At 44.3% G+C, this 19447-nt stretch overlaps 1 protein-coding gene across 1 annotated transcript in view; it reads left to right on the top strand.

Moving 5' to 3' along the window:
- Window positions 1-19447, top strand: part of LOC135905918 (zinc finger CCHC domain-containing protein 7-like) — a 32697-nt gene that overhangs the window by 7077 nt on the left and 6173 nt on the right. Inside the window, exons 2-6 of the mRNA XM_065437039.2 lie at window positions 903-1036; window positions 5078-5239; window positions 6390-6425; window positions 9484-9579; window positions 16341-16437. Of these exons, the coding sequence (XP_065293111.1) occupies window positions 903-1036; window positions 5078-5239; window positions 6390-6425; window positions 9484-9579; window positions 16341-16437 (525 nt within the window). The remainder of the gene's footprint in view (window positions 1-902; window positions 1037-5077; window positions 5240-6389; window positions 6426-9483; window positions 9580-16340; window positions 16438-19447) is intronic.

Below are 19447 nucleotides of genomic sequence, written 5' to 3'. Positions count from 1 at the left end.
GAAGCAAGGTGAACACATAGCAACATATTCATTCTCTAGGCATAAGCTATCCATACCTTTAAAAATAATTTTTAATTGGTTACCTCCTTCTCTTCAAATATATATTAAACTTCCTCCTGTGTATATATTTAAATATATTGCATATGCACACATGGTGTTTACAGTGGAAATTTAAAGCAATGTTGAAGTGAGAAAATAAGGATGAGGCAGCCACCGCTGGTACTTCTAATGCACTTGTTCTCCTTTTGTCAGGATTTGAAGAAATAAAGCAATAAATAAAAAATCTCTGCACATCCACACCAACAATGATGCAGTAAGCCATCTGCCACATTAAAACTTATGTGCAAAAGTCGAGCCTAGTCAAAAGAAACCTCAAATGATGTGGGTGACGAAACTCTGGCAATTACATGTTAGGTAGGGAGGGGAGGGGGCTAGGCTTTGTCATCGCTGGGGCGGGCTCAGTCCCCCCCCCCCCCCCCCTAATATCTCCGAAGGGGGTTTGGGCCCAGGAACCCCCCTCCCAGTAGCCAGCGCCTATGCTTCGTTATATAGAAAGTTTCATTATACTGAAGTGCGATGTATCGAGGTTTAACTGTATAATACTGAGAACTGCAGCTGTTGTATGTTTTGTAGATTCCACACAAAATTTTACTAGTAAACCACATGGAAAAATTTTATACTGTCTGTGAGCTTTTCCAGATACCTCATTGGAGATATGGCATAGATGGTACACTAGCTCCAACTCTTGGCTTTTAGGTGTCGTTAGCACATGAAATCTTGTCGCTACAGTTCTCTATTTGCTGAATGTGCTCTGCAAGAAAAAAGAATCTTGCTTGTATGTGTTACAAAAATCGACTTGCTGAAGCCTCTCAGGTCTTAGACGCATTGTGTACTGCTTGCAGCTGGCCTGTGGCATGTGGATGCCGAAGACCTTTACCGCAATAGCCGAGGTTTCCGATATCACACTGCGGGCAACATCCACTGCCACAAGTGTGATCAGATGGGGCACTTGGCTAAGTACTGCCGTAAGCCAAAGGTAAGCTTTCACTGTCTTGTTCATATATTTCTTCAGTATAAGTAATATACTTTTTTTGCTCTTTTCCATGTAAACATCTACAGCTTAATAATTCAAACACAAGCAAGCAGTGTACTATTGCTTGGTTAGAGTAAGGAAAATATATATAAAACTGGGCAATGAGGTTTAATATAGTTATGTTTTGTTATCTCATCAAAGTTAGGCACATAAGCATCATGCTATAGACAATTTCTATCGCCACTTTTAGGCATATAGTAAGCTGGTTTCATTTTGAGCAGTAGCTGGGCATAGGTCAGAAATTGCATTGCTGTCTGCAAAAAGGGCATTTCTTGAAACAATTCCACGCTTTTGTCAAGCATTGCTATGGCGCTGACCTCTGCTGAAGTGTGGTATATTTAGCTTTAGAAGTGGTAAAGACTATAAACTTATGCCAGATGTTTAGGCTTTTGGTGCTGTATCTTCTTGGCTGTGTAATGTAACATTGGTGTCCTTGAGGGAGGGAGAAGAGGTTTGCCAGTAGGGGCATTACATTATCCTTCTCCCTGAAAAGCTTCCCATGTGCTTATGTATTTGAGGTTGGTCCATTTGCAACAGAATTAGCTAAGACACCCCCTCAAGCTACCATGGAGGTACCATGAATTAAATATAATTCAGCAGAATAAAATTACTTTTGGGCAATGTATCAGCAGGTTCAACTTGACCATTCCTTTGAGTGAGCAGTAGCCAGTTACCACCACTTGCAACCAGAGTCAAAAGTTGATAGACCATGGCATTGGCAATAAAAGAATTTCCTTGCTTACTTTGCATGCAGTCTAGAAGTGATAAGTGCAGCCTGCACGTGCAGGTACAACTACAATCAACTAGTGTGTGCCTAAATTTGAGACTGATGTGTGTTCAGATCGGTGGGTAATTGTTTTTCTGCATCCCAATCACCATGCAAGTTTTGTGTTATGGATATCTCAATCGTGCTCTTGCAACAAAGTAATGCCAACATAGTAGTGGAAACAAACCAAAGAGAATTTTGGTGCCTTCTGTGCAATAAGCAGGCTAGCCGAATGACAACTAATGGAACATGCTGATCAAGAAAGTCTGACTGACTGTGATCGGATATTGAGTGAATATGTTCACTGCATGCTAGACTACAACTCCCGAGTCATTCGCCGGTGAAGTCTCTTGAATAGAGGCGCATACAAGTGAATTAAAAGGTGTCTGAGGGAGGGTCCCTTGAAGCGTCTCATCGCGCTTGTGTGGTCTGTCTCTGCGCTTTGAGTTTCTGTAGCCAGAGAGGAGGAGGCTACTTCCCTTTGCGTCCAACTAGCACCGCCGTCCAGTGGCATTAGCAGCGGATCACCCGCCACATCTCATAGTGCTGCACATGCCACACAGGGAAGCAATATTCCAGGAGACTCAAGCGTTGTGCAGGGAAAATAACATCGGAGGACGCAAGAGAGTCGGGTGTCTCCACAGTGTGCACAGTTGTGCAATTGTAAAGTTTTGGAAGTTGTATCGGTTTCTTTTTTTCTTCCGAGTACCATGGCCTTGAAGCTTGTGATCTGGTTTCGATAACACCATGAAGTGCCACAGGCCAAACAGCTTCTCACACTCGTAGATTGAATTTTCTCATGCGTAATCAACCGATTTCACCACATGCTGCAGCATGATGACAGTAGTCCTCAACATTTTCCCGCTGTACTTGGATTCAGGGCAACTTAGGGGAGAATGCCATTGTGGATTTTTCCAGTGAACTTTAGGGGGAAGCTGGGGGTGTGTATCTTCAACCCCACTCATGCTATAGAATATTTTTATTCTTACCTTCCTGCTTTTGGATTGTTTATCATAGTGCAAACACATCTGAAACAGAACAGCGCGGTTTTGACTAGCAGGGAGACAAACACATGCTTCTTACCATAGTTGCCTTTGAGCCAGCTGGCGTGCTTTACAGCAAAACTCGTGAAATCATCTATTGATGCCAAGCTGCTGGCACTGGATGCACAGGTTTTGTTTTTCCTTATGGGTCATTTATTATGGTAAATTAAAGTGCACAATTAACAATGATTTGATGTTAGTCATCTTGCGAAAACCCTCACTAAGGGAGATGACAACAAAGCAGCAACAGGATATATGCTGAACTTGTAAATCAAGAGCTTTTATCAGTGAACATTGCCCTCATGTGCACACAAGGCAGTCATGTAAGCCGCCCTCAGGACATCAGTGCAAAAAAAAAGGAAACATAACACAGCGCCACCACAGAACATATGTGTAATGATACTAGCTAATGGATGTCTAAAGAAATGATGCAAAATACATCAGAATTGCAGAAAATAATTCAGCAACACTGCAGACGAGTTACAACGAATAATTGAGGACCTTAACAGAGAGAGTGTAAGAGTGGGGTTGAAGATTAACATGCAGAAGACAAAGATAATGATGAATAGCTGGCAAGGGAACAAGAGTTCAGGATCACCAGTCAGCCTCTAGAGTCTGTGAAGGAGAACATTTACCTAGGTCAATTAATGACAGGGAACCCTGGCAATAAGAAGGAAATTGACAGAAGAATAAAAATGGGTTGGAGTGCATACGACAGACATTATCAGATCCTGACTGGAAAGTTACCATTATAATTGAAAAGAGATGTGTACAATCAGTGCATTTTACTGGTACTGACACATGGGGCAGAGACTTGGAGACTGACAAAGAAGCTTGAGACCAAGTTAAGGACCACACAAGGAGCGATGGAATGAAGAATGCTAGGCATAACATTAAGCGACAGAGAGAGAGTGGTTTCGATCGGAGAGCAAACGCGTGTAGCCGATATTCTAATTGAAATTAAGAGAAAAAAATGGAGCTGGGCAGGTCATGCAATGCTCAAGTTAGATAACCATTGGACCATTAGCATTACAGAATGGGTACCAAGAGAAAAGAAGCACGGTTGAGGACGGTAGAAGACTAGGTGGGTTGATGAAATTAGGACATTCGCGGGCGCTAGTTGGAATCAGTTGGTGCAGGACAGGGATAATTGGAGATTGCCGAGAGAGGCTTTCGTCCTGCAGTGGACATAAAATAGGCTGATGATTATGGTGATGGTGAATGTGTCATGTCTAAATTATTCAAGTAATAATAAGATCTGTCATTCTTTTTCCGATAGTAATAAGAGCCCTGTGCTATGACAAGTGCTGTCAGCATGTGGTAAGTTCGTTTCAGTCTGAACAGTAACTGGGGGGTGGGGAAGCGGGGGGAAGGGAACAGGAATCATCCAGATACAAAAGCCTTCTCTTTACTTTTATACATAATACACCTCAGCTATTATTTCCCCTCAAAGCTGATGATTATTACACCAAGTGATAGTAGCCTGTTTGTAGTTGTGTAGCTGCAGACACATTTCATCAGAAAAATTTACACCGACTCTCCCAATGTTTAGTTTTGTATAGCATGACAATGAAACAATGCTAAAGATAAACACAGGGAGAAGAGGTAACAAGATGGTGCACTGTGTTTGTCTTTTGCGCTGTTTCATCATGTTACCCCGCCAACTCACTTGGCTGTGCCTACTTTTGTATAGTAGCCAACCTGGTTTTGTTAATTATCCACTTTGCTCATTAGCACCTGCTTCTTTTATTTTCTCATTAATTGTCTTGTATTTTGCAAGTGGTGTGCAGATGAGTGTATTACTCTTTTGACCAGTAGACATAACTATTTGCTGGTTGTTCTCCTCCGTCACCTCCATACGTGATGCTCCACAAAGGTACCTGAAGTGTATTATACACTTGGAAGATGTTATAACTAACTTGTAAGATGACTATGGACTGCTTAGCGCACGATGCCATGTTTGGCATTGCCACACTCAAAATATCTTGCTAACATACTGCAGTGGCCCCTCCTCATACAAGGACATGAATTAACAGGGCTTCCCCCAGATAAGGGCATGAATTAACATTGAAACAACCTGGCATTTGCTTCACTGTTAATTCATGCCCTTATCTTTGAAGCTAGTGCAGTAATGGGGCACAAGGTGAAGTTCTAATACCGTGGTTTGCCTTGCAGTTCAAAGTGTGCTTCTACTGCTCAGACTTGGGTCATGATGGCGGGCGGTGTCCCCAACGGATGTGCTCTCGTTGCTATGAGCGAGGTCACACAGTGGCTGAGTGCAAAGAGACTTTTTTGCCTTCATGCACCATATGTAACACCAAGGGCCACTCTGATAATGTAAGTGCTATGTCATGCTGTCTTTTCTGCGTTGTGCACTTTGCGAGTGTGTTCTGACTAATGATGTAGCTACCACAACATGGCTGCAGTTCCAAGTGTTTCCTTTAGCTGCAACATTTCTGTGTGGAGATGCAGCCTGCTTTGCTTCTGGAAATGGTAGCAGGAACATAAGCATGAAAAGTCGCTCTTGTTTATAATGGGCATCATCAGGGAACAAAAAGCCGTGGCACTTTATGTGATGGTGCAAAGGTGTGCACGAAAAAAGAAATATTCAATATAGATGCACATGTTGCATGCATAACATACACATGAGCAGGGCTCAGAGATGAGGAAGCAAAAAGAAAATGTCATGTCACTGTGCTATGTCATGTTTTGTTCGCATCCTCATCTCTCAGTCCTTCTTGAGTGCCATGACCAACCAGTTATCTCAATGAGACACGTCATGTGCACGCCACTGTCAGGGCCAAATTATATGCAAAAACAATGACTCAAAATGGACACATGCCCTGTTCAGGGCTATACATACTCTTCTGCATTGCTGCTTTACCAGTTTGTTTTTTTAGGAAGCTGCATTGTAGGAGCTAGCACAAGGTTAGCCTTTGGTTGGAGTGTGTACCCATATGCTGTGACATAACTTGCATTGTTGATTCTGTAGGCTTAAATAATCTTACTCTGTGTACAGCACCACGGCTGAAACTATGCAAGTTTTACCTAACTTCATAATTTGGAAATGAAAAGGTTAACAGATGAAACTTGAGCAGCCTGAACATGTGCCCGAAACATAGATTCTGTCCCCAAATTCTGTCATCTTTAAGCCTCATTCTCAACCTTAAGACCTTTTACTTGCCTCCTAATCAGCCATCCGTTGTGCTTGCAAGTGCCACTGGTCAAGTTTAGGGCTGGTGTCAGTAAAATGCTTTCACATAATGGAAACATCTACTGCTGAATGAAGAGTTTATTTACCTTTAGGTAACGTGTGAATCAGAGTGCCAGTTGTGGATCATACAGAACATATTCATCGAACAAATTATTGCTCATCTGTGCTTTTTTTTATCTTTAAGTCATGTTAAAATGCCAGCTGCGTGCACGTGTATATGTGTGGTGAAAATTTTGCTCAAGCAAAGCTCTTACATTGTCCGATTCATTGCAGCTTTGTCCTGACTTGTGGCGGCGATACCACATGACGGTAAGTTTGAGGTTTGATTTATTAAAATACGCCTCATCTTACCATATTTTGTTACATTCCATTCCATTTTCTATTTTCTTATTACTATGCATCACACTTATTTTTTGCTTTAAATGAAGGCCCTAGACCTCTAAACCTTAGAAAAAACACTTGAAAGCCTCAGAGCACCCTAAATATGCTAATATAACAGCTTCTCTACAGCCTGTTTTGGTTTTGTTTCTAATGTGTCATAGCGTAATATGTAGTCTTGTGAGTGCAGGACATTGTGACATTTTGACACTTGCTCCAGTCATCTGACATGCTGCTACTTCGGCCCTCACAATGAGTAGCAGCATACGATGCGGCCGAGTGAGCCGGAGTAAGTGTCAAAATGTCGCAGTGTCCTCCTCCTGCGGGACCACATACTGTGTCATGATGTCGCGACACACTATCCTCCTGGGAAACAAAACCGAAACTGGCTGTAGAAAAGCTGTTATAGTAAAATATGTACGGCACTTTTTGAGGCTTGTCACTATTTTTAATACAAGAGTGTTTTATGCTGAGGTCCACTATCAACTTCCTGTGACGGTTGTGACATCAGCGTGGGCGCATAAAAAATGTTATCTCTCGACAGGAATGGCGCTGTCATTTAGGAGCATTGAAGCCAAGTACTGCACCATGACACTGATGAGCACCAACAGTGAGCGTTTCGGTAGTCTCAGCGCAGTGGAGGCTGCACTGTAGTGTAGCCTGGTGTAAGTGGTGTAGGCCACCTGCTGAGGTGACAACGCAGTTTCCGCACATAGTTTGTGTTTCGCGTTCGATTAACCTGTGACGCCTCGTTGTCGAGGGAGTGCAGCTTTAACATGCATCAGCAGTGCTTACACGCAGCCTACTGCTTCGCTTGCGATGGCCCCAACTAAGAAAACTGCTGTGCTAAGCAGTGCAGAAAGGCAATGGCGTTGACGGGCGAATCTCACTTTGGTCTGGCGAGAGACATGCGAACGTGAAGCAGAACGTGTTCACTGCACACGCTGCAAACTTTGCCACTCGCATTCCTGAAGCTGAGCGCGTCGCAACTCAACTGGCTGCCCAAGACACTACGGAGCCGGACCAAAATGCTCATACCTACGCTGAAGCAACTTGGCAGCAGGACCCCGCTCGCTATGCAAACCTGCAACATGGTAGCCGACCTGAAATCATGCGCCTTTCGCTGCAGTGGACCGTGGGTTCACCTAGCAACCATGTAACAGCTTCTGTGAAGACATGTTTGACTTTCGTGTTCTGCTGATTCCTATGAAAGAGGGATCAAACATAATTTTGGTAGGGTTCAGAGGTCTAGGACCGCCATTCAACGAAAAAAAAAAAATTCAAAAATATCATGTCGGTACCCCCTTTAAAAAGCTCTCGTAAAGAAAAGGCATTGCTAAAAATTCTGCTTTACCCAGAAAATGCTGTCTACTTAATCAGATATGCTTTGGGAGCCGTACATTTTGAGAATTAAATGTCTCGTTTGTTTTGCTATATTTTTGGCCAGCTTGGCTGCTTTTGAAGTTTAATGGCAGATGACAAGTTACACAACTTAATAGAAAGCCTTTATAGTAGAGGGAAAGGGTTTTATGTAAGCTGGCAAGGTTGTCTTTCTGGTATGGATGAGTGACTGGGGAGATGAAAGAAGAGGCGAAAGGGTGTGCAGGATTAGAGAGTGAAGGTGGTGATGCTGCAGAGGGCTACTGTTCTGTGCTGCCTCTCTCTCTGCTCTGGAGAGAAGACTGAATGTATACAATGGGAAAGTTGCACTGGGAAAGATTGAAGTATGTTCTGGAAGTGCTGCAACTCTAGTAACAGCTTTTTATGTGGGTGGGTCTCTGTTTGTAGGCTTTCAGTTTCTTGGAAAAGAATTTTATGGTCGACGTCTTTCGTATGTTCTATGGCGGCACTGTGTTCTCGAGCAAAGGTTCTGACATTGTGCTGATTGATTTTTTTCCTTGAGATTTTCTGTTTCTGTAGTTTTTGTCACTTGGCAGTCAGCACATAGGATTCTACAAATGATACCTTGGCACCTTTCCTTTTCCTTGTCTGTCATCCATACCAGAAAAACGAGTTTACCAGCCTACATGAAACCCCCTCCCCCTTTTATCAAGATCTTCTATAAAGCTGCATTGCTTGCCATTCGTTGTTTAATTCCTGGAGGAGCTGAGTTGGGCCTGAAACATTGGGGGTAATAAGCCATCTTGGGTTGGAGATGTTATTCATTTTGGGTAATAAGCCATCTTGGGTTGGAGATGTTATTCATTTTATAGATAAGTATTGTGTTACACTGCAGCTGTCCAGAAATCTTGCTTTGCTCACTCAAAACATCACTTTGGTAGACAGTAGAACCTTGTTAAGACATAACGATAGGAACATAAAATAAGGCGCTAGTACGAACAGCTCAAGACTTCGACGTCAAAATATGGCTGCTAAAGGGGCCATCGTGATAAGGAAAACCTCTGCAGACTAATATGTTAGGTTTGGTTATGCCAGGTTAGGTTAGGTTAGGTTAGGCCAGGTTAGGTTAGGTTAGTTATGACATGGTAACTGGTGGAGCTCCCTCTGCATTGCTCAGATAAGTGATTTGGAGCTGATGGGGATGTTGAAGAGCTGCTGCGAGATGTCAGTGCTGAAGGTGAACTTATGACTCCCTGTTGTTTTGAGGGCTTTCATATTGTTCTATGAGCATCACCTGTTAAACTACCAGGTCCACTAACAAAATGTGCATGCCTTGTTCTCTTGTTAGATAGATATGTACTGTCTCTTAAGGCAAAAGCTATGGTTAAGAAGAAAAGGTAATTTTTTAAAAATTTATTGCAAAGCTGTGCACAGAACTTTTCAGGATGTGTAAACTGCAGAAAAACATTAATTCTTCATAGGTCAAGTATGCAGCCTGCAGTTGAGCTGTGCAATTAAGTACTGCGACTACGAGATCTACTACCAAGAAAAATTTGCACTTCTTCCTCCTTAAGCAGTGCCATGGTTTAATCGGTAAAAATAACTCGTCTCATGAGTTGATCAGAACCATTTTTTTCCCTTGCTGTAGACCGAGGATGGTCCCATTGTGCGGGTTCAACTCAAGGTGCGGCCTCCAGAAGAACGTTACTGCTACAACTGCGGTCGCCAGGGGCATTATGGCCACGTAAGTCAAAGTCCATAAATGTATTGCATGCTAATGTTGCTGTCTTTTTTTATGGCTCCTAAATTGCTAAATGGGTGCCATGTGCTTCTAGCTGAATGAATTTCTACCAACTTAATGACTACTACTACATTCAAGACTCATTGGCAAGCCTCCATTGCCTGTTCAAATCTGTTGAGTGCATTATATATGGGCTACCTTTGAAAAAATATAAATATATGTGTTCTGCTTTATTCTTTAGGTTTGTCCTGTTGTTCTTTCTTTCCTTTTTCCTCCCCTCCTTCCTATCTTCCATTTCTGTGTTGCTGTCACCTCCCTTCTGAAGAGTAGGCAGGCATTGTGCCCTTTCCGGTGGCAGTTGCCAGCTTGCTCCTCGCTTTCCCTTTCCTGTTAATTGTATATAGTATGTCATAGAGTTTCTCACTATAACACCTAGAGGGTAATCTGGCGCCACCGTCTATGGGAGTTTCTTAAGGGGGCACCGTGCCGTCATGGGAATGACGGTATATGTGTCTGCGAGGCTCGTGTTGGCTGCTGTTGTAAAAGGCTTCGTCTAAAACGTGGATATGGCTACGCAAATAACGCGTTCTCAAAGTAAAATCTTCATAAAATGATTCCATTCACGCATATTACATCTTTACTCACCCACAATGCATGACCGAGCAAAGAAAAGCAAGAACAGACGACCAACTGTTTCAAAGCGAGCGCGAACCTTGTCGTCTGTCCTCCAACTTTAGCGGCCCGCTGATACCTTTTACGTAACATGTAGTCGTACACACAATAACAAGTTCTCATAGTTAAACAAAACATGTTCTCGCGCAATATTAAAACTAAAACAGCTTTTCACGTGCTGTTTTAGTAGAAAATGAATCATTGTGACAGACGGAACGGTACTTGCCAAGCGCGTCTTCAAGGTGTCCTGTCTCTACGAGAACGATGCCAATCCGAAGTCACAATATACCGGCATTCCCATGCATACCACAGCGCAGCAGCGCCAGATTTCCCTCTAGGTAATGTAGTGAGAAACTCTATGTAGTATGTGTTCCAAACAAATAGAGAAAATATACTGTGAACAGATAGTACAATCACCGACCGTTTATTCGCAACTCACGGGGACTGCGGAAATGTCCGAACAAACAGGTGTCCAAGAAAGCGGATTAAGAAAAAAAAAGTCCTTTATTTCTATGCACTTATTCGGGCTCGGCAGTAGGCTCAAAGAAATCATGAACGCGCCATTGCACGCTGTTCCGTTTACGCGCAATCAGATAAGCCTGAATCTTGGAGAGGGTCGTACGGTCACTGCTTGTACTCGGAGTCCTCGGAGCAGACTTGGAGTCGTCGTCTGGCGGTGTAGCAGAAACCTGACAAATGATCTTGCGGTTGTCGAGTTCTGCACATGTCAGTACAGCAGTGTCAGCACCTGTGAAACTGTCAAGTGAGACGGTGTCCGGAATCGCAATGCAACCATTGCGCAGGTCTCGGCAGAACATTTTCAGCATCAGTAGGGAGCACATTGGAAGACGACAAATCCTAGGCCCCCCGGCATCCGCTTCCCGGCATTCCCCAGTGCAGTCTGCACGGGCACTGTCGGCGCCATTAGACACTTGATGCGACGCTTCTCTATGGATCACCACAACCTCGACACAGCACACAAACACCACCACGCTGTCACGCCGACACTAGTCGCACAAACGAAAAACGTCGCCTCGCAGCGTCGTGCACAAAGATGAAGCAAATCAGCTGATGGATTGTCTTGACATGGCTTACTAAGCTGAGACAGCAACTGCTGTAGCCACTCTATCGAACCAGGCAGAAAGATGATGATGAGCGGGAATTTGCAGTAGCGCCACTTCGTGGAGCAGGAAGGAAGCTCTGTTCAAAACAAAAATGGTGTTCAGCAAGTCGAACCATGCACCGGTCAGAGTCCGTGTATGGTGCTCTAGATCGAGTTGGCTCAAGGAGTGTCCGAAAAATCAGACGAGGGGTTGCAAGTTGTCCGAACTTTCGGCAGTTGTTATACATTATGGTCTATAGGGAGAATGGCGGTGCCGCGAAGAATACCGAATAATCGAGCATGTCCTAATTTTTGGAGTCCGAGAAATCATTTGGCGACTGTATCTGGTAAGAAAGAGAATTATTAACCATTTGTTCAGTTAAACCACAGTGTAACGAAGTATTTAGCTTTTCATAACCTTTTGCCATAGAACACCATGTATTTAGAACCTCAATATAACAAAGTGTGTTTGCATGTGATTTCAATATAACGAAATTTCGCTTCCGCCGCAAAGATATGCCCAGACATTAAATGGAAACTTCCACAGACGCAGATGGTCAAATGATTGAATTACAAGTGGCTACTTGCAAACGCACCTGTCAAATGGCACGCGGCGCCACAAGAACCACCGCGGAAGAGGACCTGCATCATGTTCCGTATAAAGTTCAAGTGCGACACGATCCTATCGCGCCCAGCACACTTTGTGCTATAGGTGCGAGTGAAAGTGGCTTCAGGAGTGCCGCCTTCCCGCGCTAGCAGAAGGAAAAAGGGGAAGGGGAGCGAGCTCGCAGTAACGGGTTTAAGTGCGCGCGAGGGGCGGGGGGGGTTGGCACGCATCTGGGGCACGTCTGGGTCGTGGCTGTGCATGGCTGTAAGCGCCGCTGAGCGCATACACGGCAGCGTGCCCTGCTTTAAGCCCAGACCACACGTACGCTTGCAGACGATGCTGCATGGCTCGCGCACTATCGAAACGCGGCGTGATCTCGGGGAACAGCTCCTCTCTGTTATCGCACACTTGGACTGCCTCGCGTCGGCGAGCCTGGCTACGGAGCTATGGCGCGGTACATTCAACTCTCAGTGAAGCAGATTTATATCATGGAAGAAAATGCTTCTTCTTTCCTTTCTTTCTTTCTTTTTTTTTTTTTTTAGGCTGCTGAGCACATTGTTGCGGGATCGAATCCCAGCCAAGGCGGCCACATTCCGATGGGGGCGAAATGCGAAAACACCCGTGTACTTAAATTTAGGTGTACGTTAAAGAACCCCAGGTGGTCGAAATTTCTGGAGTCCTCCACTGCGCTGATTATCACCTCATAATCAGAAAGTGGTTTTGGCACGTAAAACCCTATAATTTAATTTTTTTTTTCCTTCTTGTGTTGATCTAACAGCTATAAAAATATAACAATTACGTTTATAGGTATCAAAGCATTTAGAAACACTGTCAATAACAAAGTACGAAGCGGCGTCTGCCAAGGTGTCTGTGAGTGAGCCCTGTGAGTGCATGCTGATGGCCTGTCGTGTGTCTTTGTGGATGCAAACCACCATTCCTCGTGAGGGGCAGCAGGCGCTAGGTGCACGTTTGCAACCGTACATGTTGTCTTGGCTTTAGAGATAATCTGCCACGTGTTTAAAGAGTGGGTGTGCCGTGATGGCGTGGCATCACCTAAGATATCTTCCCGTCCATTTAGTATTGGAGGTTGCATAACCTTGAGTTTTGGTGACCCGTTGGAGCGAGAGGCGGACGGAGCATTCGCTCCCCACTGCCGGCGCTTTTCATGATAGCGTCGTCGCAGTGCGGGCGAAAGCATACTAGCTTCACTTAATTCGTACCGCCAATGTGAATATATCGTCGATGTGGCACAAAACCCTATCGTTCGTCGCCTACTCCCAAATTAATTACAATGAATTGTTTTCTCAATACAAATTTGCTTTTTTCAATTTTCCAATAATTTAGAAAATTCTGTGGCCCCTTTCTGTGTAAAAAAAATAGATCAGCGACTGTGCTTATTTGCATGATAGGTCGAATTTCAATACAACAAATGTTTGATGTAACGAAACAAATTGCCGCTTTTACCTACTTTGTTATATAGAGGTTTAACTGTATATTGCTGCAGTATAATAGGTTGTGTGGCTTTTGTCAATAAAGATGTTGCCATCTTCTCTTTTTGTTTCTTCTTGGCTAAAAAAAAATTGAGCTGTTATTTTATCACTGGGTAAGGGATAAGGTCATTGGTTCAGCGGCCTCACAACTGCCCTTGTTATTTTATTGTACACCAGAACACCAAAAAAGTTGGCTTGCCACTGAAAGTGAAGGTGTGGGTGATCAAGGAAACTGGAGGTGGGGGTCAGATATTACCACACACCTGCACCTGCCCACCTGCACCTGCAGGTTGACACCTGCACCATCATCGTGCTGTTGAAAGCTGATTGTACTGAGCAGTCAACTGGATAAGAGGGGAGAGAAGGAGATAAGGGATTCTTGTGTTCCCAAAGAAGCCATGGCAGAAGATCAAGGTTGTGTTGAACACAGATGTGTTCACTATGAAAAAGGATGGAAGAGGCTATCTGGCATGAGTGGTCTGCGATATCACTTGACCACCATTTGCATTTTCTGTGATGTAATCAGCTTCCTGATTCACGTCCAAAGCTGCACTGCACTGAGTGCATTTTTCAGTTACATATGTAGTAGTGTTTACATACATAGTTAAATAGTAGCAGGTACTTGTTGGATGTTCTAGAAGTGGAGGTCTTGTACCATAATTAGTTCACAGCTAGTTAACGAAGGAAGAAAGTGAGACACAAGATTTTTGTGTCATTACTCCTGTTGTAGGGACCATGAGCCTCTGTCGCAGAAAATTTTTTCTCAACTGGCACTTCCGAGTAACTGTCTTCAGAATACAGCTCGAAAAATTTTTTTTCAGAAAGGTGCAGCATTGGCTGATGCATAAAACTTTGCTTGTGTGTCTTTCCGTCAGCAGTTACTTGATGCTGGCATGCACCTAGCCTGCAAATATGCCCATGTACCATGCATTGGGTGCATGTTAAAGAAGCCCCAGGTGGTCATAATTAATCTAGAATTAGAATCCCCCACTACAACATGCCTCATAATCATATTGTGGTTTTGGTAAGTAAATCCCCAGAATTCAATTTAAATCAAAGTGCATAAGTGATGCAAGTTTGATCAAAACGTGCCCTTAAATAAAAGATGTCTTTAAATGTAGTGTCAGTTCAGGCATAAAGATGACCATTCTATGAGCTAATGCATCCCGGTACAATCATTAACAGCGTGCCATTTTACTTGGCACGTAGCACATTGGCAAAAAGCTCCTCAGGTCGACTTCGTGCTGGAACAAGGTTATGCTAAGCATTTGGGTATTCGTTTCTGTGCCAGGACATGCTCTCACTTCGGTGCTTGCATCATGGCATACCTGTGCTTTGCTTGCGCCGTGTGCCACTTCTTTTGCACATGCTCTGTAGCATCACAGAGTTCTTGCCTGCGAGCCGTCAGCAAAACAGCTGCTGTCTCTTTTATAAGCAGATTGTTTCTGTGCAATGTGATGGATACGTGCCAATAATCTCGAGGCACTAGTTGAAAAGTGGTAAGGATGGCGGCTGTACACTCCTTCCACGTCTGTGTCTGTGGCCTAATGGATAGAGCATCCAAATAGTATTGCACTGGGGGACCCTGGTTCAAATCCCACCATTGGTCTCATCCCACCATTGGTCTCGCAAGACAGGAACATGCCTACCCAACCACCGACCGAGTGCCTGGTAGAAGGTAATGCACACTTTGCATTGAAAAACAGACAAAACAAGATTCCTTATGTAATTACATGGGAGGTGTGCAGCATCACCCAGGCTCATGCATGCTGTCCTGCAATTTTCTCCTACTTTGTTGACTAGGTACACAGCTCTGCTTCTCACTCTATCCCAGCGAGCCTGACCTCAGTGTACCTAGGGATGACGCACCTTTTGCAGACACACATTTGAGAAGTTGAACGCATTCACTTTGTTTTGATAAAAAATTTGCAGTGTAGTTGTCACTAGATTAGTATCATGGAATGCAGCGGTGCTTGTGTCACTGTTGCCGTCAGATTGTCGTACCTCTGCTGCCTTTGCCAGTAATTTCCAGCCAGCACCATCTCCTAGTTTCGCTCCTGCCCATTCTCGGTAGCTACACTGTGACGTGAATGGCTAAATTAGGCATACCACTATATTTGCATTTGTCTCTTCTTCGGTACATTCTTGTTTGTAAGGCACTTTAAATTTTTCTTGCACCTATGTATGGCAAATGTGCACCTTCTAAACTAGCAAACACAGCAATCACGGTAATTGCTATGAATCCATGGCTACAGGCAGCGCATCTTATGTTGTCTGTCCCTTGTCTTCCCATCTGTTTTACACTGCCTGTAGCCATAGCTTTGAAAACTAATTGCACACACTGATCATGGAATTCATTAATGTTAATGCATTTCTTTCACTGAACTGTTCTGAAGACTCAGAACTATCTGCATTAGAACTCTTCTCATGTAGAACTTGTAACACTGTAAAATATGGGTCACAGTGCATCATGCCTGTCATGTCATGCCCTATGTTGTGCCAATATGTAATGGGTATGCATTACGTATGGCCCAGATGACAACAGATGTCTGTACACAGAGTGTAGTTTCACTGAATGGATTGCAAGTAGCAGCTATATCTACAACTACAATGGAAGCTTTGTTTTTTGCTAATGAATTGTTTAAAAAGTTTCTGGGGCATTTCAGTTAACAAAGAAGCTCTGCACCTAAACAGTCTGCAAACACAGGTGTATTTAGCATGGGCACTGAATAATGTAAAAGCTTGCCCTGCCAGAAAAAATTTGTTTTCACCACAAAACATCACTTCAACCACAGTTAATTGTGCATTGAGCAGCTATCTATGTCATTCGCCACATTTGTTGTTGATGATCATGCCTTTAAAAATACTATTTATAACTGACTTTTCTTGGCAGCAATGCCACCAGAGAAAGTGTGGACGGCCACCAACACCTTACATCGTTTCTTACAAGGACCCGTGCCTCCCTGAGAAGCCTCCACTTGTGCTGAGAGGTAAGCACACGCTGAACGCATTTCTCTTCTCCTGCTGGCAGTTGGCACTGAAACAGACGTCTTAAAGAAGTCGTGGTTTCGACCGAAAGGTGAAGCATCAATTGTGATAGGAAATTAGTGGACAGCTATACGAAGTAAGGATAGTAGTTTTATTGGCCGTATAAACTTGCAAACATAGGCATACAAACTAAGTTAACAAGTATAGTGTCATGTGCGCACTAGCAAACATGAACACATCTCACTCGATGACCGCAGAAATCGTCAAAATGCTGGAATGAGGAAGCGCGACAGCAGCAGTGAGCAAATTGACCTTCATGCTGCATCTCACATCAACGCAAACTAAGCCATGAAAATGCAGTGCATGGCTGACTCTGCCCCTGTTGCAGATGGCTTTCAAGATACAGTCACGGCCGCTGGATAAAAAAAAAGGTGCAGCCTGCCACGTCAGGCGGGTTGCTATGGGAGCAAACGTAACAGCCGTAGTTGCATTCTCGGCTGCTTGGCTGGGCCGAACGGCGCTAGCTCTCGGGGACGAGACGCGTCGGTTTCCACGGGCGACGGCGTTCAAAGCGCGTTCCTCATGCACTTTCTATGCCGATCCGAGACAACAGTTCCCGACTGGCAGCGCCGTGGCGGATGACAGCGTTTTCGATGCACGCGGCAGGCTGCACCTTTTTTTTTTTATTTAGCGGTCGTGATACAGTGGCCCAGGCAGGTGCATGTGGCTGCCCGAAAAAGAATGCCCCCCCTCCCTACCCTCTCCCTGGAGCCTTGGCACCACACGCTGTGAAACATAGTTGAAGATGCTTATCGCAATAGGATTGGCATTGATAGCTGTGAATGTTGTGAATGCCACATGCAACGACCCTGGAGAAGATTTGCTGGTACCGAAATGAGAAGCTGAATGCCTGTCAGCGTTTTCACGTGAGACAAGTGGGTGGCAGTGGCGAAGCTGCCGTGATGGGCAGCTGTATAATGTCCTGGATCGTGTGCGCCTCGCGCATTTTCTGGTTTACATGGGATCTAGTGGCCGGAAAACGTGTCATACGATCGCGGTTTAGCAATGTACTGGAACATTGGTGCCAAAAAAAAATTGTTTTTTTGAGAACGTATGAACTGGTAAGAAATAAGCATAGGTTTATTGTGTCATTTTTTGTGTTCTCAATTGCGAATGTTGGAGCTGGGAAAACGTATTTAACTGGAACGTATCAATGACTTTCTACTGTGTACTCTACTTACTCATGTAAAGCCCAAACTTTTTTTCTGATTCTTTTACTGGGTGTAGGCCTTAAAGGGACCCTGAAACAACTTTGACGATGTTGTACAAACATACTGAGTCATTAGAGTAGGTTCTTCTGATCATTAATTGACGCATCTAGAAGCTCCATGTAAAGTGTGTAATTTATTATAAGGTTTTAAAGATGTACACCGCTGCCGATTGCAGCACACCGCTCGGCTGAATTTTCAGCCACCCCTAACCATTTGACGTAGATTGCCCTAATGATGCTACTAGGGTGAGCTATCTGATTGGCTGCCCAGGGCGTGTCATCGATAATTTTTCCAACTTTATGGTGAAAAAATGTTCGTAATAGTTGGAGTGTTCGTTAATTTGTTTCTACAAAAAGAAAGTGACAGACAGAGAATGCACAAGAACAATTTCTCACGACAGTTAAGCACTTCCGGCACACAGCAAGTGTTGTCTGCATGTGTTGCAACATGCTCCGTGTTGACGAGAGCTCTGCGGTCAGTGTCGGTTTCAGTCTTTTCGCGAGCACCATGATTCGCCTTTCTTGTGTTGTGGGCTGCAAACGTAGTGACTGGCAATATGTCAAGCTGCGACATTGTGTCCCTCTGCAAGGCAGCAGACGAGCGGAGTGGCTGAAGCGTATCGGACTGTCACTATCCGATTGGCGTCAGGATTTGCACGTTTGCAGCCGTCACTTTGCAGCGGAGGATTACTACCACAATAGTGTTTCACGAGTCCGGTATTCGGGTAAACGCAAGCGCAAGGGGACTGAGCCTGGCCGTTTGACCATGCCGTTTTACGGGATGAGCAGAAGCACAAGCTTGAATAGTGTGCACGTTGCAGCTGCCTGGTGGCACAGAGCTCAACCAAACACCATAGCAGTAATGAAATGTATTCTTCTGTGCTGCTGGCGTAAGTTTTTCACAGTAGCGTAATCATTAACACGTTGTTTTTGTAAGTGTTTAAAATGTTTTACACTTGGTTAGAGCAATATTAGCTCTTTGTTTGGCTGGTTAAGCTCTGTGCCACCAGGTAGCTGGACCGTGCAGTTCCATGCCGATCAGGCCGCTCACGTACGTCAACGCTAAAGTTCCTTCATCGGCTTGAGTTTATGCCTCCACCCATCCGTCAAAACGCTCAGCTCGCCTGTGGTGACCGGAATACCAGTCATGTTGGCGCTGCAACAGAATGCTCGCAACGCACACTACTTCGATAGCTCTCGCGTGGAGTCAACTGCCAAGCAGCTGGCAGAGAGTAGAGAGGCTTTGCGCGCGTGCTCTTAGACAACCGGAAGTAGATGACATGACGTGCCATCGTGACGCATAACCAATGAAGGTGGAGCTTAGGCCCGATCACTCAGCGAATGAGTTGAGGAGAAAATGCATGGCTGTGGAGGAGGGTACCATATTTACTCGATTCTAATGCGCCCTCGATTGTAATGCGCACGTTTTCTGTGACCAAAAAATGTTAAAAAATTAAAACCTCAATTGTAACGAGCGCCCGTCTTCCATGATCCCCCCCCCCCCGCCCCCCAAAAAAGAAGTACAATACCGCGCACGTTGTGCTTTCATATAGAAATACTATTTACTCTCATTTGGATAAAACAGATTTATTCCCAATACACTAAAGTTGCGATAAATAAGAACACCAATGGAAGCAGCATACCTTGCCGCCAAGATTTTCACTGCGCCAGTATGAGTCGCGTGGGGCAATAGATATCACTTGTCGTCGCTATCAGACAACTCCTTATCGCTATCAACAGAC

Source organism: Dermacentor albipictus, chromosome 1, assembly GCF_038994185.2.
Source record: "Dermacentor albipictus isolate Rhodes 1998 colony chromosome 1, USDA_Dalb.pri_finalv2, whole genome shotgun sequence".
Lineage (NCBI taxonomy): Eukaryota > Metazoa > Arthropoda > Arachnida > Ixodida > Ixodidae > Dermacentor > Dermacentor albipictus.
The sequence above is the reverse complement of the archived record's forward strand: the minus strand, read 5'-3'. Positions and strand labels throughout refer to the sequence as shown.